Source organism: Malaya genurostris, chromosome 1 (assembly GCF_030247185.1).
Source record: "Malaya genurostris strain Urasoe2022 chromosome 1, Malgen_1.1, whole genome shotgun sequence".
In the NCBI taxonomy this organism is placed as follows: domain Eukaryota; kingdom Metazoa; phylum Arthropoda; class Insecta; order Diptera; family Culicidae; genus Malaya; species Malaya genurostris.
Genome location: NC_080570.1, coordinates 1,892,285 through 1,920,089, shown reverse-complemented (window position 1 = coordinate 1,920,089; position 27,805 = coordinate 1,892,285). Strand labels below are relative to the sequence as shown.

The following is a 27,805-nucleotide window of genomic DNA, read 5'->3' as shown; positions in this document are numbered from 1 at the left end:
ACCGCGTAAAAAAGAACCCGCCCAATAAAAACCGCTTAACTTCGGAAATCTGCGTGGAAAAAAACCTCGTAACTTCTGAAATTTGCGTAAAAAAAACCGCGAAACTAAAGAAATGTTTTTTTTTTATACAAGTACACCAAGGCCTTTTTTTATGCGGTTTTTTATGCAACTTTTTTTGTGCGAATTTTCATAGTTATGCTTTTTTTTATGAGGTACGTAAACTCGCATAAAAAAGACTTCAGTGTAGCTTAGAAATGCATTAAACGTGGAGATATGTTATAGACTATATTTTTTTTTCTTTTTGAAAATTAACGACTTTTGGACTTAGAGAGTTAAAGTTGACCTTAAAAAAATTCGGGATAACACCAAATCTCGACGTTTCACGCATTTCTAAGACAAAACAAGAAAATCGCGTAAGTTTGGAAACTTTTGAAAAATCCGCGAAAAAATCGCTCAACTTCGAAAATCCACATAAAAAACGTAAAACTAAAGAAATGTTTTTTTAGCCAAACATCTTAGAAATGCATGAAACGTTGAGATATGTTCTCAAAAAAAAATTTGGACAATAAATGACTTCTGGATTAAGAGAACTTGAGATCGCGTAATATCGGAAATCCACGCCGAAAAAACCGCAAAATTGAAGTTTTTTTTTATGCCAAATATCTTAAAAATGCATGTAACGTCCAGATCTGGTATAACCTCAGAAAAATTTTTTGTAAATATCTGGTAAATTTTGTAATAAAAAAAAAAATTTTTTTGTTTTAAATTGAAAATTTTCTGTGTTAGTTGACTTAAAAAAAACTTGGGATAACACCAGACCTCGACGTTTCATGCTTTTCTAAGACAAAACAAGAAAACCGCTTAACTTCGGAAATCCTCGTAAGAAAATACAGCGGAACTTCTAAAATCCGCAAATCTGCGTAAAAAAACCTCAGTTTATTGCGGTTCTTCCATAAAATTTTATTAGAAATTTGAGTCAAAATTATTTGGACACAAATTAACATAATCTTTCAATTTGTAAACAATCATGCCAAATTAAAAAAAATCCCGTTCTTTGCAGTTTCGTTCTAAGTTTTGAAATTTTCAGCAGTCTTCACTCTCTAGTCCCGGAACCGCGAGTCGGATCCGGATAAAATTCAATAGCAGCTTATTGGATCATAGAACCTTTCAGTTGAGCCCCAAGTTTGTGAAAATCGGTTCAGCCTGTGATCTCTGAGAAAAACAAGGGAGTTGCGTTTTGCAGTTTTTTAGCACTACCGAACCGGGAACTGAGAACCGGTATAGCCGAAGTCAGTACGTTTAGCAAACAACTATCATAACCTACAAATTGAAACAGTTTCGAGTCGATTTTAGAAGATTTTTCCCCTATTTTAAAATCGTCGCTCTAAATGATGGGTTCCAATTTCACACACAATTCACCCTATAGTTTCGGAACCTTAGTGGATGCGTTTTATCCCATAATCCCCTATCAATCTGCTAACATGATGAAATCCTAGAATGCAATTATCTACAAACATGACCTTAGCGAGGCACCTCTCGCCGATGATAACGCAAACAGGAGAATAATTTGTTGCTATTTAGTTATTTATTAATGGCGGTAGTTTTGATTTTGTTGCTCTTTTTTTAAATAAACCATTCGAAAACAAATCGAAACCCAGAGGATAGTTTGTTACTAATAGGTTACTATTTAGCTACGGTAATTTTGAAATTGTAGCTCAATTCATTTGCTATTTTCTTTCAGTACTTCGCTAAGTTCATATAAAGTTAATGAAGTATCCCTACCAAATCAGCTTGAAAACAAATCGAAACTCAGAGGATAGTAGGATAGACAGAGCAACATATTCAAAATTACCGTAACTAATTAGCAACAAACTATACATTGGGATTCGACTTGTTTTCAAGCTTGTTTTGGGAGGGGTGCTTCGTTAACTTCATATTAATTTAGAGAAGTACTAAAAAAAATGAGCAACCAATTCAAAATTACCGTAACTAATTAGTAACTTATTAGAAACAAACTATACATTGGGATTCGACTTGTTTTCAAGCTTGTTTTGGGAGGGGCGATTCGTTAGCTTCATATGAACTTAGCGAAGTACTAAAAAAATGTTCTAAAAAAATTGAGTAATAAATTCGAAATTACCGTAACTAATTAGCAACAAATTATTCACCTATTTGCGTTATCATCGGCGAGGGGTACATCGCTAAGTGCATGTTCATCAATTATCTTCAGCATCAAATCACAAACCAATACTTTTCATGAATCTAAGAAAAAAAAACTATGAATGTTATTTGTGAATAAACTACTAGCAACTGGACATATCTTCCGTTTGTAAACATTTTTGAACCAAACTCAAAAGAAAATATTTCCGTTTTTTTCCTGGCAGCATCGTTCTGAATGGCGATTTGAATTTTTTAACACACTTCACCCTGTCATTCGGGAATGTGGATCATTTGAAACGGAGTTGGTAAAAATCGGTAGTCAATTCCGTGCTGGAGTTTTAGACCGCTATTTCCGGAACCTGAAACTTTGAATCGGTATAATCAAAGTTGTTTCGATTGACCATAGCCGAATGAGTTCCTACGAATTGGACTAGATTTAGCACTGTGCCGAAGAGTTTTCCTGTGATTTGCATCGTTACTTGGAATAAAATATAATATCGAAACTGGAAGTCGAATCCGAATAGAATTTAAAATCTTTGTAAAGTGCTGTAAAACCTTTCATTTGTGGCTTAGTATGTGGAAATCGGTCTTCACAATTTCTGAAGAGTTTGAGCGAGTTCTATTTTTATATATTTTTCTCACTATTTCCGATACTTCCGGAACCGAAAACTGGGAACCGGTCAAACTGAAGTGAGATTATTTGGTGGCCACCTGCTAACAAGACCTATAAACTGAAGAAATTTATTAACAATTTTTACGAAAATTGCGTCTTTGGTCATTTATAACAAAAAAAACTTATAATCAAAATTTCCACCCTTTTTACATCCTGTAATTCCGGAACCAGAATTCGTACCGAAATCAAAAGCTGGAATTTCGTATGCTATCTCTAAACCTGTCTTTTAAATCTAGGTACGTTTAAATCGGTTCTGCTATCACCGAGAAAAGTTGGAGCATATAACAGTTCGGCTGAAAATTTCGTAACTTTTAATAGAAACACACATTTTTTTGCCAAAATTCGTTTTTATTATTCAACATAATTGCCATCAGAGGCGTTACAGCGATTATAGCGATCTTCCAACTTTTCGATACCATTTTTGTAGTACGATTTGTCCTTTGCCTCAAAATAGGCCTCAGTTTCAGCGATTACCTCTTCATTGCTTCTAAATTTTTTACCAGCGAGCATTCTCTTGAGGTCTGAGAACAGGAAAAAGTCACTGGGGGCCAAATCTGGAGAATACGTTGGATGAGGGAGCAATTCGAAGCCCAATTCGTTCAATTTCAGCATGGTTTTAATCGACTTGTGACACGGTGCATTGTCTTGATGAAACAAAACTTTTTTCTTCGTCAAATGAGGCCGTTTTTTGAAATTTCGTCCTTCAAACGCTCTAATAACGCTATATAATAGTCACTGTTGATGGTTTTTCCCTTTTCAAGGTAGTCGATGAAAATTATACCATGCGAATCCCAAAATACAGACGCCATAACCTTACCGGCCGATTGTTGAGTCTTTCCACGCTTTGGGTTCGATTCATCGCGTGCAGTCCACTCAGCTGACTGTCGATTGGACTCCGGAGTGAAGTGATGGAGCCATGTTTCGTCCATTGTTATATATCGACGAAAAAAATCGGTTTTATTTCGATATAACAGCTCCAAACACTGCTCAGAATAATCAATTCGTTGTTGTTTTTGATCGATTGTGAGCTCACGCGGCACCCATTTTGCACAAAGCTTTCTCATATCCAAATATTCGTGAATAATATGTCCAACACGTTCCTTTGATATCTTTAGGGTGTCAGCTATCTCGATCAACTTCACTTTACGGTCATTGGAAATCATTTTGTGGATTTTTTTCACGTTTTCATCGGTAACAGCCTCTTTTGGACGTCCACTGCGTTCATCGTCTTCGGTGCTCATATGACCAGTACGAAATTTTGCAAACCACTTACGAATTGTTGCTTCGCCCGGTGCAGAGTGTGGATAACACTCATCAAGCCATTTTTTTGGTATCGGCGGCACTTTTTTTCATCAAAAAGTAGTGTTTCATCAACACACGAAATTCCATTTTTTTCACAATAACAAAAGTAGCTTAACTCAAAATGCAATATCTCACAAACTAATAATCAGACAGCTGTCAAATTTATACACGTATCTTTTGAAGGTTGGTACTAACTGAAAATGGTATGGATTTAATTCTAGTGGCGCCCTCTCATAGAAACAATACGAACTTTTCAGCCGATCTGTTACTTTAAGCATTGAAAATGTGACTAACTCGATTTGCATATGATGTCCAAAAGAGAGGCTACCGGAGGGAGGCAAAGAATCGTGAACGAGGTGCGCATCCCGGGTAGGACAAAAGGACAGGACGACGATAAGGACTTTCGGAGTGTTCCGCCTTTCCCCGGTGGCGGCCCGCAAGAAGCCAACCACCAACCAGAGCTTTGAACAATTTATTCTAAAACAAAGAAATTTACGTGGCACACACTGCTGAGACTTTTCCGGCGACGAACAAATAAGCACAGTTTGGAACAAGTTTTCCTGAATAGATTATCTCCGATCTCTCGTACGGTTTTCCCCGGTTTTCCTGGTTGGAGGTTTTCTTCCGATGAGTAGCAGCAGCAGCAGCAGTGCAGTGCAATCCACAGCAGCGACATGAATTGCCATAGGAAGTTGCTAAAGTGATAGTCGTTTTACATCGTTAGCTCGTGGCTATAACGCGCGGAAGCTAATAAAAAGGAGAGTCAAGTGCATGAAGGCAAAATGAACCGACCACTGGTACCACCGCCACCGCCACCGACGCCGACGCCGACGCCTTCACCGCCAAAACGCCACCCATCCAACCGGTCCGAGGTCTTTGCATCGCTTCCGGTCGGAACTTCTTCCCCCTGGTTATGGCATCCGGACGGATGAATGAATGAATGCGACTTCTCGCCAAATAGTGTCTATTATAAAGCAGCCAGAAGTTCCTCGTTTGTTCGTCGTCCGTTCTCTCGTGCCTTCTTCGGAGGGCCAGTTGTAGTGGAAAATTTGCATTGTTTGGTTAAATTGAGTTATAAATCTTCGGATCTAACACGTTTAATAAATTAAATTCTTATATTGCACACGCTTCTCGCAGCCTTCTCTCGCCCGGACTTGGAACGGAACAAGTGGAAAGAAAGGCAGGGGCAGCTTGTTGCATACACAGTCATACAAGCACACATTGAACCAAAGTGGAACAATTTCAGTCAGTGTAAACTTTGGCAGGGGCCAAAACCGGTTATCTGTTATCATGTCGTTATAATAATTTTTCCTCGGCGGCAACTTTGCTCTCTCATTGGGAGCATAAATCGCTGCCGGTAATTGACTTTGCAAATTTTTCGAATTTGTTAAATCTTGCGCGAATGAAGTCTTTCTTTCTTTTTTTTTTGTTTGTTTGTCGTCATACTGTGAATGTAAGGGGGACCGCGAGGGTAAAAATCAATTTCAGTGTTGGGTTTATGGTTTATGACCTCACTTTCGTTCCCTCCCGGGCGGGCGCACACGCGGTCGTATCGCAAAAACACAGTAGGCTGCGATTGGAGGAGCGCCTCCTGTCTTTTTCGCTTCTCCGGTTTCGGATCACAAAGTTGGCTGCGCTTTTGCTAGCGCTGCTAAACTTTGTTGATGTTTTCAGCATGAGTAACTTTGCTGCCGTCACATTCTCGCGTTGAGAAAATTTAGCGATGTGTCGGTGGTCTACGGAATGGAAAAATAAGGCAGACAGACAGCGCTTCTGAAGCAAAATCATGACGTGTTGCGAGTTTTCCCGCTCTTAAATATCATTTATTTCGTTTATTTGCTGGATTTGTTTTTAAAAGTTAATTTTAGACTCTCAACAATCTCTCCCCATGCTGATTAGATTCCAGTTAACCAACCATTTTTGGTTCCACTATTTTCGGAGCTAATAAGGTTCAGTTGAAGGTTAAGGCCAGAACCACTTCGAATCACGACAACCAAATAACTATTGCCTTAAACACAAGAAAAGCTTTCTAGAAAAAAATAACTAAACTAAAAGGTATTATAATTCAAGTATCCAATGAAACTCAATTTGTGAGGAAATTCCACAAAATAAGGAGATTTCTCCGAATACACTAATTGCCCGAAATTTGCAGGGGCATGTACGATAAAAAGCCAGTAAAACAATCAATAAGACAGTAAGTCGATAAGGCAGTAAAACAGTAAGACAGCAGGATAACACATAGGCTACAAAATCTCGGTTCTAACGAATAGAACACGATTTTTTTTTTGGTTCAAAATTGACTTTATTCATCAATTTCATCAAGAGCAACGCAATCATTCCAGCGCTGCTCTTACATTTCAACACCTCTTTTGTAGAATGATTTATCTTTTGCCTTAAAATAGGCAACCGTTTCTGTGATAACCTCTTCATTCGAGCGAAATTTCTTACCGGCGAGCGAGCCAGTAGTCGCTGGGAGCCAAATTTGGAGTATACGGTGGATGTGGGAGCAATTTGAAGTTCAATTAATTGCAGTTCTGTCATTGATTTGATTGACTTGTGACACGGTGCGTTGTTTTGATGAAACAATTTTTTTTATTTGCCATATGTGGTCGTTTCTATGCAATTTCAGCTTTCAAACGCTGCAAAAAGCAATATAATATTCACTGTTAATGGTATTGGTACATCTAAAAATACCGAGGTCATAACCATTCCAACCGATTGTTGTGCCTTAGGGCACTTTGGACGAAGTTTACCAGTTACTGTCCACTCAGATGACGATGGTTTTAATTCCGGAGTGAAGTGATGAATCCATGTTTCATCCATTGTCACATATCGACGCAAAAATTTCATTTTGTTACATTTAAACATGACCAAACATTGTTCAGGATCATCAACACGTTCTCGTTTCTAGTAAACAGTGAGCAAGCGCGGTACCCACTTTGAATAGAGCTTTCTCATAGTTAAATGGTCATGCAATATAAAGCCAACACGTTCTTTTGATATCTTTACGATGTCAGTTAACTGTCATAATTTCACTATTCGATTATTCAAAACGATTTTGTTTATTTTTTTAAATGTTTTCGCCTCATATGGACTCCCATTGCGTTCTGTATAATCGGTGTCTCTATGACCACATTTAAAGTCGGAAGATGGAGCGGAATCTCCATAACACGAAATTGTTTTGGATCCATTGTTCTGAAAATAACAAAAGTAGCGTCCCTCTTAGAACAATAACTCACAAACTAATGAATAGAATATCATGAAATTTTAACGGCTGTCTTTTAAACGTTAGTATTAAGGTAGCGCTTCGCCGTGGTCAGGTCGAAGCAAGACAACTCACTGCTTCCTCTTGCTTTGTCGCCGAAATTTCACCCTAAATTGCAAATTTCTAAAATACTAACCCGATTCACGAAAAATCAAAAACATACGATTGTAGGTAAATGATTTTACTATGCATTTGGCGAAAAATATCAGTTAGAAAGCTTTTCTTTCGCGAGTTTTGTTAAAATTTGGTTTTCTTTTTTCCTTTTCTCGCTATAAACAACTCGCATTTGTAGGGATGTGCTACGTTTTCAACAAAGCGTCAAAGCTAGTAGCGATGAAAATCATTACTGATTTCTGGTTCTACTGAAACATGAATAGAAATTATTTTACAAAGTAGTAACACTTACTTACATTTTCTACTCATCTATATTCAACGTTTACGCAGAGAGAACGGAAAACGAAAACAAAAGAAATGTTGTTAGCGTCTACCACATGTGGCATTTTGCACACCCCAATACATGCGTTGACATTGTGTGCGTGCGAAAGAATAAGGAAAAACTCATTTATTTTTATAACTCGCACGAAATCTTTCGATAAAAATGTTTATCAGGCACAATTTATATACGAATCGATAGAAAAATTAGTTATCTAGAATCGTATGTTCTTGGAATTTCCGTTTTCTTCCCCGTTTTCTCACAATTTTGGGTAAAGTGCGTGAAACCCCGGGATAGGCAGCGAACTCCCGTGACCACTGCGAAGCGCTACCTTAACTGAGAAAAAGGCGACTGCAACAAAACTACTTCTCAGCCCATGTGATATATAATGAAGAACAAGTTTTTCTTTCGACGCCAACCGAAATGTGCCTAAACGAGCTGAACGTGATCGTAGATGGTCTCTTTTCAAAGTAATTACTAATTCTGTAATTTCGGAACCGGAAGTCGCATCGGTATAAAATCCAATAAAAGTCGTTTGGACCATAAAACCTTTCATTTAAATCTGAGATTGTGAAAATCGGGGAAATTGAGTGATATTATTTGAGACATACACACATATATAGGCAAATTTCGTGCTAACTCGAACAAACCCTTTCAGATTTTAATGAAACTTGCTGTAGATAAAAACTTTGTTGCAAAAAACCACTTTGAAGACTTTGTTTTTCCAAAAATGATCTGGACTGTCTTTTGAAAAGGGCTAAACTTTTTTTTTATCAATTTTTTTTTCTAATGGCCTTGGACGGAAAAATGACAAATCCTACAAAAAAGTGTTGAATGAATAGTTTTTACAAAATTAGTCAAGTTTTTGAATAAAAATATTGGAAAAAAATCCAGTGGCGTCTCGTGACAAAATTTACGGGTTGTGCACTGCTTATATGGTATGATATCAAAACCGTTTCGTCGTCGCAACTGAGACAGCAATTTGTTTTCAACTCCCATAAGCATAAGCCACTGAAGCCTCTCCTGAATGTGTGCCTCACAGAGCCTATTCGACCAGTTGTGCAGTGCACGAGGTGTGCATGAGGACGAGACGCCACTGCAAAAATCCTAATCGACTCCTACACTGAAAAAAAATCGATGATGGCTACAAAGATTACATTCGGACACATTTTTGGAAAACCTTTTCACGCTTTTCATGGAAAATCAACGAATTTCATATAACCGATTTCGTTGAAATTTTTGACATACAGGTGCAGGTGATAAAAGTACAGCAATAAGTACAGAGTCGAGATGATCCATCGAAAATAAAAATCTTTTACCCCGTACTCGACCCGAACCCGAGATTAATTTTTCTTTCAAACTCGAAAAAATTTTCAATCCAACCCGAACCGTACAAACATATCTTTTCTGTACCCGAACCTAACCCAGTGTTGGTGATTGCGGAAAATTTGACAGAAGCTGCTAGTAGAAGATGCTACAAGATATCGTGTCTCTCAATGCATGAACCGCGAGAGAATTTTTCTACATTTCTTCGCTCCACTTCATACTCTGAGTATTTCACGACCCTTAGAAAAATAATAGCCTGATAATGATTGGTGCTGTGTGGAATTTCTCAAGAGAGAATCGCAAGTTGAAAATTATCGTAGAAAACCGAATCGATGATTCGACTTGATGATTCTCATACTAGGTTGCAATATTTCAAAACCCTTGTGTGGAGCATTCACATACGTTTTCATAGATACAACTTATACAAAGGTTATATGCACATAGTTAGAAATAAGTGGCAATAGTTAAATGATTCTATCCCAATTATCAACTGCCCGTATAGAATCGGATCGCGAAACTAGAATAAGCGACCGTATGTTGCTTCAGAGAGAACCTCACTGCAGCGTGCTAACCTTTGATTCTCAGACAGGTCATCGAGAGAAATTCGCTCTCGCATTGGTGTCTATTCTATGTTAAATGAACCATGCCGGTTTTTTGTTGCTGCGATGATATCCGTCTCTCTTTGATGGCACTGATTGAATCGTGTTGCTAGAGAGCGTTCTTTGATACGATAAAAGCCATCCTTGACTCAACCAATACCCGTTGAGTTCGGGTCGGGTCCGACCATCTCTGGTACAGAACCAAGGGTAAAAATACAGTGGAAATCAAAGAGCGCAAGTTTGAAGTTAAAAAGTTAATGGCAAATGTTATCGAGACAACAATTTTGACTGGCAAATTCAAAGGTGAAAAAGTTTTTTTTTGTCACTCATTCCAATGATAACCACTGATGTGTCAGTTTCCCATCCGGTTGGCCTTTCTGTTACCGTCAACAAAGATCAAGGGTTACCGTTAAGAGTTTGTGGCGTGAATTTGTAGTGTTTTTACATGAAAAATTGTAAGTTGTCTGTTCGAGGGTCGGCAAATCATCGGTTGTTATTATTGGTGCCGGAATTAGAGATACAAAAAAAAATGTTGTTTATCATAGAGCAGCTATTCCCAACCTTTATTTCGTGATGTAAAAAGGCTGGGAATCACTGTCATAGAACAGTTTAACTTTTTTTTTCAATAATCATTAGAATAGATTGAGAGTAGTTTCGATTTATTTACATCTAATCTAATAAATTGGCCCTACGAAGTGATAAATTATTCGTACCAGGAGATGTTAGGTGGAAATTTCAAACAGGGTTGAAAAAGTCTGTATGAACCATGATTCACGGAATATGTTTAACGATTTTAAAAGACTGTAAATTCTGACAGTGTCGGGTGATTTTTTAAAATCTGCGACTAAAACATGTCTTTAGCTTATTTAAAAATCCGCAGATTTACAGACAAATCTTCAGACCATGTATATCTTTGCGTACAGCAAAGAAAAATAGTACAACACTTGGGCTGAACATGTGACTGAAATGCCAAACGACGACAACACAATAAAATTATCTTTGAAATAAATATTTTTCCGTAAATACGTTTATTTCATAGGCAATTTACATAAGTTTTTCTTCGCCGTGGCATCCCCAATACATAGTACTTTAAACCTAATACATTTCGAATATCATATCAGTATGTTGGTATTCATCAGTTAATCTAAACTCTGTTTTTATCAAGCGAGTTGGTATTATAAATTACATTAAATGAAATACATTTATTTTGTACATGATCTTATAACTATTTCAGGTTTGTTTGTATCAGTTCATCACTTTTTTTCAATATCATATAGTTGGCTATTGGTTGAACTCATGGAAAAGAAAACAGTCTAACATACAATAAAATTTAAATTGAAACTCCAATGGACTTAATGAAATAATAAAGAAGTTTCATGTAAGGAACGTCACGACAATAGGATAGTCTACCTTGGGTACGCAAGGAATGTAGGAGTTGAGATCTAACATCACGATACTCCACGCATGCCCAAACGACATGGTCAATATCGCGGTAACCTTTGCCACAAGCACAATGATTAGTTTCGGAAAGTCCAATTCGAAGGAGATGTGCATCTAACGTGTAGTGATTGGACATGAGTCTGGACATCACACGAATGAAGTCCCTACTCACATCCAGTCCCCTGAACCATGCCTTTGTCGAAATTTAGGAATAAGTGTTCTTTGGCGAGACACGCTATAGAATTCGTTGAAAGCAATCGGTCTCTCATAAATTTCACCCTCAATAGCACCACGTTTGGCTAAAATATCGGCTCTTTCATTGCCTGGAATGGAGCAATGAGCCGGGATCCAAACTATTGTGATTTGATAATTATTATTCAATATGACGTTCAGGCACTGCTTGAAATATTTTGACTCGACAAAAAGGACTAATCAGTAAGTATGGACTCAAATACGAGTCACGGTGGAAGTAAATCTGACAGAATCCCAGCCCACCGGGAACTCGGGAACATCTCCGGTTCGCCCCGCTTGACGGTTTGCCACTTTACGACCATGCGTTTGAAGACAGACACAGTGTCTATGTCAACTCTCTACCACCACTGCATTTTATGAGGCCTATTTCAGTAGCACCACACAATCCGCTTACGGCCATTACGTGAAGCACCCTAGCAAACCAAAAAGAAGCGTAGGTATATAGGAAGTTGAGGGAGATTCCAATAAAAACCTTCCTGCGTCCGCCTAGAAGTGTGAAACTCCTAGAGGAGGAGTGGATACAAAATACCCATACATGACGAAGGGATTTTTGATGACTTTGAAAAGTGCTGTCATCACTGGAAATAATTTATTATCGAATTCGAATATTGAAGATGGGAAGTTTTGAAACACGGAAGCCGGCTTTCAGTGTCGGACACTTTCCGTTGATCTGCACGACCGAGAGTCTCGATGAGCGAGAAAATGCAAAAGAGAAAGAGAGATTTGGTTGGGATCATATTTAAAAAAAAATAGTAACGAGCTTTGGATCCGAAAGTTTTTCTCAATCGCGCCGTACATTCATTCATTCATTCATGAGTGAAACCGAACGAAACAACCGACGGCGCACATTCCCCCTTGTTTCGTTTACAACACTATTCGAAGATTCAATTCGTAAAATCGTATCATTACGGGCGAAAAAAAGTCACTTTTCCTCAGAATCTGTCGTCATTGGGTTGAAATGCACGAACCACCAGCCGCTGAGGCGCTTTGTTGTCGATTCGGTTACAACTCGGCGTCGGATGTGAGCTGCCTGCTGCTATCCGCTATTCACGAAAGCTTCGAAAAACCATCGAAAAGTTTAGTTTTCGTTTTTCCGATTCGGGCCGTTCGGAACCGGTTCTTCTCCGCTGGAGAGCGAACACGCACACAGTCAGTTAGCATCACACGAACCACCCCACAACGACCAAAGCATCGACGGCGACGGCGACGGGTTGCTTTGATCGAACAGAACGAGAAAATTGCCGAAACCAAACCGAGTGGAAAACAAAAACAACAACACCAACAAAGTAAACCATGAAATGTAAAGTTGTTCGAATCATAACGAGTCGGGGCTCGGTTGGAATGGGCCTTTCGGTTGGGGGTGGCGTGCGTGCACAAGGAAAAGCTTCTCATCGTTCTCGGGGGTGCGTGACTGTGAGATAGAGTGCTTCGTGTTCGGTGAGCAAAAGTCGCCTTTGTGTGTGCGATGAGGTTCGAGAGGGGGCTGGGGGTTGAATTTTGATGTCGTGAGCCGGGTGGTCACGAGGGGAACCGGAGACTTTTCGTTGATGAGATGACGCCGAGTCAAGCTCACAAGTCACACGTTAGTTGTGAAAGCTAAGAAGGCGAAGGAAAACCAAAAAAAAATGAAGAAAGAAACGTGGGACATAAAAAAAAACAACGTGGTAAATCGTTGTTTTGTGCGAATGTCGCCAGAAGCTTGACGAGAGGCATGTGAAAACAAAGCACAATCAAGTCGGTATCGGATTTTCCGCCACTTCGCAAGGAGGCCAATCTCGGGGGTGTGTGAGATTGTGAAAACGGCCGACCACAAACCGACGCTAGTAGGCTGGGAACCGTTTACCGAACGTTGTTGGGCTGGAAACTAGCGGTGGTGATGGAAGCGGCAGCAGGCAGCAGGTAGTAGTAGTAGTAGTAGTAGTAGGCCTTGACAATGAAGCTTAGATTGAAGATAATTTTCTTACATTGTCTTGCTACAAGAAAATTTGCAGACAGTAGTAGCCTACTGTGTTAATAGGAAATTTGTTTCGTTAACCATCTGATATCGATTGGAAGGGGCCAAGGCAAACATTGCCCCCGGGGTGAAACTCGGGACATGTTATTACGTACTGCTATCCCGATTGGATTCCAGATTTGAATTTCAACTCTTTCGATTTTCTTGCTTTCTCGCAAAGACGTAGAAAGCGTGAATTTAGGAACGTTGATCGAATAAAAAAAAAATCGATATTTTGGAAAATAGAAAGCTGTAACAAAAACTATTGTTTTTTTTTTACTACCTGTTCGTGGAAATCATCGCATGTTTTGAGTGGCAACACCGTCTTCACAATAGTCATCAATAACAGAATAGTGACAGAAGCAGCAGCAGTAGCAGCCAACACTCGGCGACTTGATTCCTTTGTTCTTTTGCCCTCGGTTGGTTAAAACCGACCGTCTTCGTTTCGCCAACCACCGCTTCCAGTCCCTTCCCTCCTCCGCCTGTTGAAACTCGAATCACAATCGGATAAAGCTCGGCATGAACCGGTTCAGTTGGGGAGAGCACGAAACGCTCGGTTTGTTGTTGTTCAAAGTTCTCTCAGACATCGACTCGTGCGCTAACACACACGCACACCAATGCAACCAGGTGTTGTTTGATCGGTTGTAAACCCAACCACCTCGAGATTCCCACATTGTTGTTGTGGAACAGGATCCAACCACGAGGACATAGCCGCGCGAAGCTCATCAACCGATCGGACCGCCGACCGGACGAAAGGGACGACGAAGACGAGTGTGCGCCGACGCAACCCGAGGCACGAACACCGGAACCCGATTCCGGGCGAAGGATATTCGTCGGCCCTTCCGGCGGCGACGGCAGGTTTCTTTTGTCTGAGACCAGTCGGTGAGCTTTAGTTAGAGCAGTGTCGCCTTACGGTTAGTACGATTTAGTTAGGACCCTGTGTGCTTTTGGCTGTATAGTTCCTGTACGTTAATAAAAATTTATACCTATATACATATATACACACACATGTTTATAGAATATTGTAAGCAGTAAAAAAAAATCCGGAACAAAAACGGCTTCTGTAGGCTTTGTGGTGCTCGTCGCGTCGAACATCTCGGTGTTGCAGTTTTTTGAACGGAACGGACAAAACGGAAACAGTCCCAATTAAGCTCGAATAATCCTACAGCAAAAGAGGCCACCTGGCAGTGAAGGTGTTATACTCGCACACACGAAACACAAAAACAAGTCGGAAAAAAATTCAGTGTGTGTTTATTACAGTGTGTAGTCAGTCCCTTCCTTCCTGTCACTTCTTCCCGTTCTCACTCTCACTCAGTCTCTCTCTCTGTATCACTTTTCTTCGGACAGGACAAAACAGTCAAGGCACCAGCAGAAGAAGACCACGTGAAAAAAAAGGCTAAATCTCAGAGTCAGAACAAAGGAAAATTAAGCGGAACTGTCAGGAACATTTAAGTTTATTTTTCGATATCCTTCGCTGTTTCCGTGATCCGTGTGTTCCTTCAATTCTACGCGAGAAGACGACCTTCGGTTAATTGGTTATTGCGCTTATTTTTTTTCGGTGATTTGTTTCGATTTAAAAACCAAAAGTGGAGTCAGAAGTAAAAGTGTGTTAGTGCTGCTCCATTTGTGTACAGATAATTAGCAGAGAAATAGTGAAAACTTTGCTTGCCCGGTTGACCCGAATTTCCTCCAGTCAAAAAGGGGGCCATTCCATCACCCAAAACTGCGGGATGACGAGCAGGGGAGGATAATAAAAAAAGGAAAAAAATAATAAACGGGCATATAATAAAAACTAGTCTATAAAAAAAATCATAGCCCCCGAGGACCCAACAGCGTCCGTCGTAGAGTATATCGTAAAAGGAGGCAAACCCCCTCGCCGCGGCAGTAAGAAGTAAAAGAAGATATCGCGAGTTTGCCTTTAAAGTTCAAATATATCGGGTGGGACTAAACGGCAGCACAGCAGCAGAGTAATAGTAGGCCACGATAAGGAAAAGTGTCTGCGAAAAAGAAGCGAGACCCATACCGCTGTTGTCGCCTGTTCCACCGCAGCCTACTACGGTGACGACGACGAAGAAGAACGAGCGAGCAGAAAAAAAAACCGTCACAACATTTCGCGCGAGAAAAATCGCGCCGTATAATCGTGCATATCGTGCAGAGATATTATTTACATTTCATTTCCTTTTAATAGCTGTGCAACCCGAACCCCCGCGCACGTTTCGGGGAAGAAAAAAAAGGGCAGCCGTGCTTCCGCAACCAGAGGAACGTTTCGGGTTTAAGGACGTGCTCGTTTCGCGCAGTGTTGTTTGGAAATAATTACCTTCATTAAACTGCTAACGGTTCTAAAAACAGTAGCGACAGTTAGCTCTCTAGCTGCTGGGTTGTTGGTGTAGTCAATTATTTTGCGGAAGCGAGACTTAGAGACTTTACCGTCAATCGAGTGACGCCAGTTTTGGAAGTAGCCAGCGGTCGCAGTCAAGTGTGTGCGCCTCTGAAGCGAACCGGAGCGAAGAAAAAATGCTGACAATGTCAACACTGATGATGCCTGCACCGACGATGGCTCTCAGTGCTGCCCCCCAGTTGACGGTTGGGCCGCACAAACCCCCGGAGACGAAACTGCTGACCATCCATCCGGCTCACTCGCAGTCCCAGACAACACCGCAGCATCAACTGCACCAGCAGCACCAACAGCAACAGCAGGCCGTGGCCGCCCAACAGCAACAACAGCAGGCTGTGGCCCAACAGCAAGCGGCCGCCCAACAGCAGGCTGCCGTGCAGCAACAGCAAGCCCAACAACAGGCCCAGCAGCAACAGCAACTGCAGCAGCAGCTCGCAGCCTCCGTCAAGCAGGGTGAGTGCCCCATTCGTCAATTCGTCAATTGACTTCTGAACTACTTCTAAGACTCCTTCTCCTACTAAATTGGTTCAATTTACGATCATTGTTCGATTCTACCATTTGTCATTAGTACAAAAAAATCAACATTTATCATGCCAATCAATTTGACAATTTTCGTTGTCGTTTTAGTCAATTCGGAAACTAATTTTCTGATAAATTAAAAATTTCATATATGAAAACGAAAAAATTGTCTTTTTCTCATCAACGAAACGTGTTAAAAGTTGTTTCTAACTGTAAAGTAAATATTTGCGGAATTAGTCGAAACTGTTTGTGGTTTAAGTTGAGATGCCGACAGCACAAAACGAATAAAATATAAGAAATACCTAATCATCATTTCGTAAACGAATTCTTTCAAAATTATTTCTCTCGTGAATGCTTGTTGGAAATATTTTTGTAGAAATTACTACTCGAGAGACTTAACTCGTATCGAAATTTGGTACATTGATTTGCTTTCTATTATAAATTTGATATTTGACGAGAAACCAGCGATTTACGAGTCCAGTTGAAACGGTTTGTGGTTCAAGTTGAACTACTAAGTTAGGATCAATGTTCAATTCGGACTGGTAATGTACTTACGAAAGGAAGACGAAACGAAAAGAAAAATTTTTTTTAAAAAATCCGGAACTTTTTGTTCAAAATTGTTTCTCATTTTGATACTTTGTTGGAAATTTTCGTCTGTTATATTAAAACTTCGAATACATAAAGAGTGTTTTTTTAAGAGCTTGCTGATTTGAAATTTAAATAAAACACATGCCATCTCATGCTGTCAAATTTTCTTGGCATTTAATATTTGAATATGCTTTCGGGCATATGGCCGCCACAACTATTTTTCACAAAGGCCATTCTGGAGGTCCAATTTTCGATCACTTCTTCAGGGTCTATTCCAGGATTGACACGTTGATTATTGGTTTCCAAAGCATCAATCATTGCTGGTTTATCCACATAAACCAATGACTTTATTTTGTTCAATAATATAATACCTTTTTAGGCACACTGCGTAAGCTCTAAGATGCCAAGGGTATTTTCTAATCTTAATTGACGACTAACTTAAAACTAGAATAGTATCATTAGAAAATGTCGTCTCGGATTTTTGAAAATCCAGCTTTCAGCTGGCGATCGACAGTGATCGGTGAATTGAATATTTCATGAATCTTCCAGATGGCGTTGGTTATATCTATGGCCGGCGCTTTCTTTGGTTCGTGTGGGTCCGCGGGAAACACCCCCAGGCTACAAACGCCCGGCGGGTGGCCCGCATGCTGGTCATTGACTGGAGCGGTCTTCCGTGGGAAAAACCAATGACTTCATAAATCTTTACAAAAAAAAATGACTGGGGTCAAATCACACGAACGAACGCATTTCTCGAAATAATATTGTCGTTGAAATGTTCTTTCTATAAGTCGATTGTTTTGGCCGTAGGATGACAAGTGGCACCATCATGTTGAGACCACATATCATCCACATTCATATCTTGAAGATGGGCAATAAAAATTCATTCATCATGGTTCCGTATCGATTTCCATTCATGGTAACGCGTCACCCTACCTTATTTTTAAAGAAATAAGAACCGATGATTCCACCAGCACATACCCAATCAGATGCACATAACAAAATCATAACACAAGTATATCAACAGTTAATATGTATAACAATCTGTGTTATTTTGAGATATTTAACACATGAAAACAGTTGAAAGTTAAAACTTATGATAACAATATTAATTTCAAAAAACTAAACGAAGAAACCAGATCACTAAATAAATAATTCATTTAATAAAAAAATCATTCAACAATTCAGAATTGAAACGATGCTAAAAGTGTGCTGTGATATAGTTTTTATGTGGTTATATCAAATTCAATAATCCAAATGTGATACGAACGTTTCAAAATCTGTTACGATTTTGTTCCTGCTAGAGTCGTTTTCGTTATGACTTTTGTTATTTGAACAGCTTACCTGCAAAAATTTGTTACAAAATATTTCTGAAATAAATTACTCCAGTCGTTATAATTCTGTTATTACCATCTGATCGGGTAGACCGCACTAAACAGTCCATTTATCGAGATCCATCGATAATTCTTGAACGGCGTGTGGATTTCATTGATCTATTTATTAGAAACTGAAGGTATTTTGTTACATTAATGTTGAGAAACAGATTGTTTTATGTGTCTGAAAGGCATAATGCTACAAACACAGTACACAGTGCGTAACAAATAATAGGCAAAGTGTTCCTTGAAATGTTGAAAGAGAAAAAAGATGCATAAAAAGTCGACTTTTTCATGAGCAATTACTGTGGGATTGCAATTGCAAGATTTTATTTTTTTTATTCCGTTCGAGGGCATTGGGGCATTTTTGTTTTTGGAATTCAGACAACTGAGCAAGGCTAATTATTTTTACATGTTTCATCTTCCTATATTGAAGTGAATGCAAAAAGTTATCAAATTTAAGTAAGAAAACAACCAAAAGTACTGATTTTTTTTTGAATTGCCAAGCTTTGACCGAAAATTGTGAAAAGCTTGCAGTAAAAAGGGAAACTTCCAAATGCTTACTAAAACTAATACCAATGTTGTAGCAAAGTTCTTATCACTTCATGCTAGGTCAAACATGGTTCCAAGAATGCACCCAAAAGAGTAAACCAAACAAATTACTTAATTGAAAAAAAAATCTATTGAAAATTTTCTCTGTTGGTTTTGGATTCGTGATTAATTGCTTTTCTTATTTGTAGTTCATCTCTATCCGACCTCTATTTGACTTTTGTTTTCTTTGTCCAATTGATATTTGATGACTGAGAGCGCCACACGGTGGTGATTCCGGGAACTTTTTGATCACGATTGCAAGATTCAAATTTTTATCCGCACAAGGTTAAATTTGGCTTAAACAGTCATGTAATGTCACTGATTGAACTAAATTTTATGAAATTTTTGAATTCCTAAAATAGTTTTGCTGAAGTTATAAACATTACATCAGTTCAAATGTAAGCTTTCATTTGTTAGAAATTCACTAGTAAAGGAAACAGCAAATTCTGATTCCTAAAACTTTGCCACGAACGTGAAAAATTTTGCGTCCCACTTTGAGCAATCATATCTCTGGAATGACTGTAGCAGTCACTCAAAGAGAATAATAACTACCTCTCAAGCTTCAAAATTAGAGAATCCATAGTTTAATCCACGCTAGGAATTGAGGATCGAAAACCTCCGTTTCCAGGAGAAGCTCCCCTTGAACAGTCTTAGACTAGTCAGTGCATTACAGTTTAGGTTGAACTGTTATGCCACTTAGCAGTTTCATTTGACAGTTGACAAATTCAGGATTGCCGAGTAGTTCTCAGTAGTTATACATACATTTTTTTGCCGAGATTCGCGAATACAATTCAATTGTGTAAACTGACGCTGCATCATGGGAAGTATAAATGCACTAACCACATCTGTCTTGGTTTATTTGTTTTCTAGCTTGGAAGCGATATCATTACCCTGTGGGTGGGATGGTGAGTAAGTTTTTTCGAAACTCAAGAAATCGTTAGTGGAGACCGTGGTAGGCTCGGGTTAAACCGAACGGCATAAATATCTTATAAACCAGTAATTATTTCGATCCTTGCGAACGTGCCTTTATGTGACAGAAAGACACCAGTAAGTTGGAGATTGAAACCCAGGTTGGCAGTTCAATGCATAGGGCGTTGGTCTTACAAGCCATTTGTCGTATGTTCGTGTCCCGACCTGGAAGGATTCTTAGTGTCAATAGGATCGTAGTACCAGCCATGCCATGACTCTGTACGCTAAGAATCGACCGCGAAGTCTGTTGAAACAGAAAGGCCGATTTCTACCGAAGGAATGTAATTCCAAGACTTTGCTAATATTAAGCAAAATGACTAATATGGAGTAAAAATACTTTCACCAAAATAAACTCATTTGGTAAAATGACCCATCTAACGATTTGCCTCATTAGACGAACATATTTCGATGAAACAACCTGTTTAGAATTCATTCCAGGGCGCATTTTGTCAAATCGAAATCACCTAACGACAAATCATCTAAAACAAGCGCCACCGAGCGAATCATTGGGCAATCAGGTCACAATACTTCATTGATTCCGACTGGGCTTCGTGTTAGCGTTACAAAACTTCTCTGTCATTGAGGTGCTTTGCAAAATTACAGCTCAACACAAACAGCGCATCGTTCATGTACACTGTGTGCTGTCGGTAAAGCTGCGGTTTTTTTACCTGCTGTGAGGTTTCCTATAACTAGCAAAATTCAGAACTCAAAATTTTCTTATCACTCACTCTCACTTTCAATTCTGACGCGAAAAGTTTAAAGACCACTAGTTTAACACTCTTTACTATCCAAACGGAAATAAACTGAAGAACACTTTTTTACTGTGTCAAGCAGAACAGATGAATGTTCCAAGCGATACAATCAAAGTAATGCCATTTTCACTCGTTTTCATAAGCGATAAACTGCTCTGCCGTGCTGATCGATTAGGCGAGCAAACGTGCTTTTATCACATCTTGCGCCAATAGCGTGAAAATTTATAAAAAAGGATAAATATAATGGCTTTTCTCGTACAGGCCATGCTTAAACGATCGTGTATGACAGAAACCGCCAGACATTCAAGCTGACGCGATCTTTCCGATACAGTGATACAGTTAATCGTCCAACAAATTTCATTCATAGTTGAAAAAATCACCGTTGTGCGTTCAAAATGTAAGACTCTGTGAGCCCACAGGGCAACCATCAAGAACCGCTGATTTTCCTCCTATATTCCAACGATGGAAATCTGTCCGTAGAAGTGCTTGTCTTATCTGCCAAACTTTTTTCCCATATACAGCACATATTTGTTTGATTTGCTTTTGGTCAGTTACCGTGAAACGACCAACATAGTTGAATCTCCTAACATCCTAAGCTTCGCTGATATATTTAATGACAAAACCTTTTTCCTTCCTTTCCTCTGTCATATTTCCTCAAACGTTCGCAGTAAAGAACTTCGGAATTAACTACAATTACAATTACGGATATGATGGTGCCATTAATGGTCTGCAGCAAGTTTTTTCTTCCATTTTGGAGCCCAACGTTATTGAATTCAAACTTACTCCGAAATAATTGGTAATTATCAAGACTTTGTTGCTTGTTCATCCCATATAAATAGATAACGATCGAAACTAGCAAATTTGTCGAACAAATATCATCGACACATGAGAACTTCAGGGTAGGCCCGTACCCAGGATTTCGTTTTGGGAGGGGCCGAAAGATGACAAAAATGATGTTACTGAAGATTGCTGATGTACCTTATTTTCGATGTGTCTTTTACGGGTGCTTTTACCAGACACTTAAAACTTTTCCACTGGAACTGTTACTGTATTACATCTCTTTACGTTTACAATCTTGTTATTTACAATTGTCTTCTAAATAATTATATATCTGATTTTGATTTCGGGAGGGGCCAGGGCCCTCAACCACCCCCCCCCCCCTCTCCCTCTCATTCTGGGTACGTGACTGCTTCAGGGTACAAACTCTACCATTACTGACTTCAAACACTGCCGTATTTGATCTTAGGGGTATGAAATTTAAGTTTTCTTTGAAAAAAAACAGAAGTCAATTTCCTTCTTATATAGTCTTCTATCGGGTCACAAAATATCCACTCAAATCGCAGATCGCTTACCAAAATCAGATGGCCACATATCAATATTGTCAGTAAAGTAAAGCCTCGGTATTACATTCCTGTACTGGAATTTGACCTTCTGTTTCAACAGACTTCGCAGCCGATTCAGAGTGTACAGAACGTCGTGGTTCAAACATACGACTACTGGATTGTAAGACAAGTGCCCTATGCATTGAACCGCCAACCCAGAACAATTATGTCAGTATTCTGCTCAAAAAACCAAGTACAAAAAACTGGTTTGTTCTAATTGCAAGAGTGAGTCTATCGTTATGGCGACAACTTTGATCGTAAATTGACGTAATCGCTCCACCACAACTTTGCTTCCGCCGTTTTTTTTTTTCAAAACTAAGAGCTTTATTGCGAGAAAGTGCTTACAGATGTATTATTCAAAGTATTGTCCGTTGTTAGCGACAACTTTCTCCCATCTTTCCGGCAATTTTCGGATCCCGGTTCGGAAAAAGGAGTCCTCTTTTAACGCTATCCATGAAGCAATCCATTTTTCCTACTCTTCGAAGGATTGAAAATGTTGATCTGCCAGGCCGTGTGCCACCGAACGGAATAGGTGGAAGTCAGAAAGGGCGACATCTGAGGAATACGGCGGGTGGGGTAAGACTTCCCATTTCAGCGTTTCCAGGTACTTTTTGACCACTTTTGCGACGTGAGGCCGAGCATTGTCGTGTTGGAGGATGACTTTGTCATGTCGCTCTTGATATTGTGGCCGCTTTTCTTTTAGCGCACGACTAAGGCGCATCAGAACGCACGACTCAGGCGCATCAGGCGTTCGGTAGCGATCTCCTGTGATGGTTTCACCCGGTTTTAAGAGCTCGCAGTAAATCACACCGAGCTGATCCCACCAAATACAAATCATAACCTTAGGGCCATGAATGTTCGGTTTGGCTCCGACGAAGTAGTATGCCCGGGCTTTCCCCATGATTTTTTGCGTTTAGGATTATCGTATCGAACTCACTTTTCATCACCGGTTACGATTCGATGTAAAAACCCCTTACGATTTTGTCTTTGAAGCAGTTGCTCACATGCACTCGATGTTCCTCGGTTTCAACTCGTACGGCACCCAGTTTCCTTCTCTCTGAATTATGCCCAGGGCCTTGAAACGTTTTGAAATAGCTTGCTTACTCACACCCAACGATTCGGCAAGCTCTTTTGGGTTTGGCACGAATCTTCATCTAGCAATGCTTCTAGCTGTTCATCTTTGAAGGTTTTTTCTCTTCCACCTCCATGTTTGTCTTCGACATTAAAATCACCATTTTTATAACGTGGAAACCACTCCCGACACGTTCTTTTACTCAGAGCAGCATCACCGTAAGTTTTTGAGAGTATTCGATGCGCTTCAGCTGCATTTTTTTTTCGAATTATAACAGTAAATAAGTAAAACTTCCCGCAAATGGCGAGAATTGGGCACATAAACAGACATTTTCGAGCGTGAATAATACGAAAACAAGAACAACTGTCACTGAAACGGCGATGACAATTCGTTAGGTACTGTACACACTCACTTCAAAGGCATTATCATCTATGTATTTTGATCTGCCTCAGCCGGTACAGCCATCTATCGGAAAACGGCGGAAGCAAAGTTGTACACCTGATATTTCGTTCATTCTAGTCTGCGCAGTTGACTGAGCAGAAATCGAAGCAAGTGCATGATTTAGGTTGGTTCAGGTCCAGAGCTCAGTTCCAGAGTCATGTTTCATCAGTACCCGGTATTATTCGTATTCACGTCAATCCGGTTATGTCACTGACATTACCCATTCACCGTTTTACTCCATTTAACTAATTTTTTATTGTTTTTGTTGGTTTACATAAATTCTCTTCGAGCTCTGGCTCTACTTAAATAGTTTTAAGATATTTGCAAAGATCCGTCTCCTAAATTATCCATAATTTTTCAATTGCTGCGAAGTTCCGGTGAATTTGATGGTATCTTCGTTGGTTCGGTAGCATACCAACGTGTTTCGAAAGTAGTAGCCGGATGCTAAAACAACCCAAAACAGAGCTGATCCTTTGTGCTTCCTTGTGAATGGTAACATTCGCTTAATAAGGCACTCTGACGTGTAAATCGCACCGTTATTTGTTCTGAAAGAGATGACAAATCGTCTGCCACATCAAGAACTTTGTTTAATTTCTTCCATCTAACATCCTCCGGAATATTGAACTTAGATTGGGCAACGCAATTCATTTGCTCCGAAAGTTGACGAAAATCGGCCTTTGACGTAAGTTTCGTCATCCATTACGATGCAGCAGGGTTTTGTGAGCAAATTCGTGTATAGTTTTGGCTTTGAAAATGTCTGACTCTTCACTTTACAGGGCGTCAGTAAAAAATTCGAAACTAGTCGCGTTAGATTTTCTGTCATGACCCTTTCTAAGAAAGAATGTTTTTTTTGAAAAGCTTGCTGATTTGAAATTTTAATAAAATACATGTCAAATTGTCGAACAACAAAACTCGGAATGTGCTCAAGACCGACCGATCGTCTATCTCAATCATTCGCAAAAAAAAACAAAGCAAGCGATTATCGGCACGCTTCCATGGTTTCCAGTGTACAAAATTTTCCAGTACCAGTTTTCCGTTTCGTTTCCTCGTTTTCGCGGTCCTGGGATCCGGCCGGGCGACATCGTTCATCGACATGTGACACGACCTTGCCCGCCCCGTAGCAGAGAAACCATTGATTCCCGCTATCAATCCGGAACGATCTAGTGGCAGCCAGCCATAGAGCCAGAAAATTAAACTAATAACAATTATTTCTCCACAACTCTGTACGACGGCACTCACTACAGCGCCCGAACACAGGGCACAACAGTAAAATAGACAACAGAGTCGTATTACGAGGAAATTGCTCTCGTTGTCGCCGTCATCGCAGTCGCGTGACACTTCGGAGGGTGTGGGAGAATCAAAAGCGACGCGCGTGGGGCCCGTGCCAATTGGCGTAACAAAGAACTCGTACAGAAAACAATGAACGATGCAACCGCGGAGGTGGTGGCGGCACGGAAGGACCCTGCAGGATCATGAAAAGTTCCATCTTTTTTCATATTTTTTTATTCTCCAATGCCGACTCTGAAAACGACAAAAAAACTTTTGGCGAACGAACTCGAGCATTCGTGAATGGGATAGACAAAAAAAACACTACAACAACAGAAACATAGCACGCCATGATGGTGAAAATCAATAAAGCAAAGACAACTAAATACAAGGGCAAAATGAAGGCGAACAAACAAAACAATCGAGAAACACAACGAAAGGCTGAACTGACACACGAGAGAGCCAAGATTACCATCCATAAATTAATTTAAAATAAAATCTAATTATGAAAAACTATTTTGAAATTCATGAGTGTTTCTTTTGTTAAGTCCCGATCAAATTGTCGAGAGTTCGAACCGGGAGGAAGCGAGGGGGAGGTTGATAACGACTGGAAAAGTTGTTGAGAAATATTGCCGCTGTCGAGCGGAGCGAAAAACGTCGCATTCGCGTGGGATTGGTTCATCTACCGAATGGACGGACGGACGGACGGACGGTCGGAATCCGGCAGAGGAAAGAATCTCTGCAAAAAAAAAACTTTCAATTCATAGAATAAAAAAAAGTGCATCACGAGTTTGCCAGTTGGAACGGGAGGCAAAAAAAAGAGATGATTTATTTGCCTAACATTAAGTGCATTTATTTGGATTTTTGTGCCAGTATTCGTCGTTGGGTTCGGAACTGGTGTTGGTGAGGGACCCACAGACCACCACCACGACCAACACCAACACCAGCACCGGTTCGGGAACACAACCAGAGAAAGGAGCGTGATTTTCTTTGGCAACGAGTTTCGAATTGTTAGTTGAAGTGAAGTATGATAATATTTTTGCTTGATTGAGTTGTTTCCACGGTGAAAATTAGTTATGTTTCCCTCTTGCACAACAAGAGAGAATGTGACGCACAGTTCAGGGAGGACAAAATACTTAAAGTTCCAAGGTGCCTCACCCCCCCCCGCTGGAAAAAAAAAACTTTGGTTCTTCTAAATATGGAACAAAATTTACTTGCGTCCAGAAGCGACGTGGCGACATTGGAACTAATTTAAATCCTGGTTGATATTCTGAAATTCAAACGAAACGCACACGCTCTGTCCTGCAAAATCCCAAACACGTAGGAATTGGTGGGGGGCGCAGTGTCGAGCCAGCCGGTCATTAGAAATGATATATTGCTACTTTGCATGAGTGGAGGATTTTTGTTTCGGCATATTTTCATTTTCGGCACTGACTGCCTGGACTCGAAGCTATCCTCCACCGCCGGGAACGACCGTTTGTGAAGCGCGCATATCGTATCTAATTCGAACAAATCGGACAGAAGGTACGCGGGGAGAGGGAAGAGGAATAGGAAGTTCTCATTTTGTAAAGCCCAAACACAGCCATTGGGCGAGTAAATTTAAGGCTGGTGTGGATGGTTGTAAGTTGATTTAGCGACCCCGCATCGAGATTTGGCCTCGATTCTCGAGTGTATTTGTAGTCGTCTGCGCTGTTTCACAGACCTTGGCCAACGCCATTTTATACGGGTTTCGTGTCATCAAAGCAAGCCAGTTTTATTTAGCATTCAATTTCAATGAATTCATATCGTAAAACTTATCGATTTTCGTCGGTGCCTACTAGATTGACGGAAGGCAGGTAAACTCTGAAACATTGAACATGAAATAACAAAGTAAAGACTAAGGCTTTAAAAGTTTAGGAAATTTGGTTTTATATGAAATATCTTACAAGACTAATTTAATCCGGTCTACTGAAATCTGGACACGAATCTCTAGTCAAGCAGAAATAAAACGTCGGTCAGGTCGTCCTACACCACTTTTATACAACAATTTCTCTTTGACCTCAAAAACCGCCTCAGTATTAGTAATGATTTTACCAATCGATGCAAAATCTTTCCAAAATGTTATTTCTTAAATCTGATAGCAAAATAGTCGCTGGGGGGCTAACTCGAGCGCATATGGTGAGTGCGGTAGCGACTCGAAAGCAATTTATTCATATTCAATTATTCATGAATAATTAGAATACTAATTATTCATGAAATTATTTTACTGACTGTTTGAATTTTAAACACTCATTACCTTGTATTTTTGGAACTGTAAGACGAAACGAAGTTAGAAGTTGTATGGAACCTTAAAATTATTCCTTTAAGCGTAAACGTGTGACAATCGATTAAGCTTTCCATGGGATGCAGAAGTGTTTAAGTTTTTGTCATTATTTATATGGTACTTTCGGAAACTGTATTCAGAGACCAACTCTGCATAACTTTGACAGTTGGAATTTTAAAAAATCATCACCTTGTAATTTCAAAATTGGAAGTCGGAATCGGTTAAAGTTCACGAATTTTGTATGGGACCATAAGTTTATTTTAATTGGAATTTTTGTTTATAAAAGTCGTTCCGGTCTTCTTTCTCTATTCTCGATACTTTCGGAAATGGAATTCGGAAATCGGTGTAGCCGAAGCCAGTTGAATTCGCCTAGTGGGTTGTTAACCATTTCAATCGATTCGAAATTTTTAAAAATCAGTAAATCGTAGGGTGTTCTGCATAAATTTTTTTGATACCTTCGAACCGAATACCGGTAAAAATGAAAAAGGTTTATTTTGTCATCGACTCTCAAAATCTGTGAACCCGATAAGCCTGTATCTCCTGAATCGGAAGTCAGTTCTGATTAAAAAATCACTCACTTAATCCACCTAGTGGTGTGATAATGCCTTTCTCTTCTTTCGTAACAGTCTCATGAAAATATATTTCATACTTTTATTAAATAATTTCGGATAATAATTTTGACACCAATTGATTCAGATTGATTCAAGTAGTTCAT

The 27,805-nt window shown here is 39.7% G+C and overlaps 1 protein-coding gene across 8 annotated transcripts in view; it reads left to right on the top strand.

Annotated features, from left to right (window-relative positions):
• Window positions 1-27,805, top strand: part of LOC131429407 (nucleolysin TIAR) — a 717,709-nt gene that overhangs the window by 373,714 nt on the left and 316,190 nt on the right. For 2 of the 8 annotated variants that reach the window (XM_058593525.1, XM_058593495.1), the window contains exon 1: window positions 14,325-16,291. The exons of the other annotated variants lie outside the window; for them this stretch is intronic. In XM_058593525.1, the coding sequence (XP_058449508.1) occupies window positions 15,958-16,291 (334 nt within the window). In that variant the 5' untranslated portion in view covers window positions 14,325-15,957. Of the gene's footprint in view, window positions 1-14,324; window positions 16,292-27,805 lie in introns of those variants that run through there. 8 annotated transcript variants of the gene reach the window in all.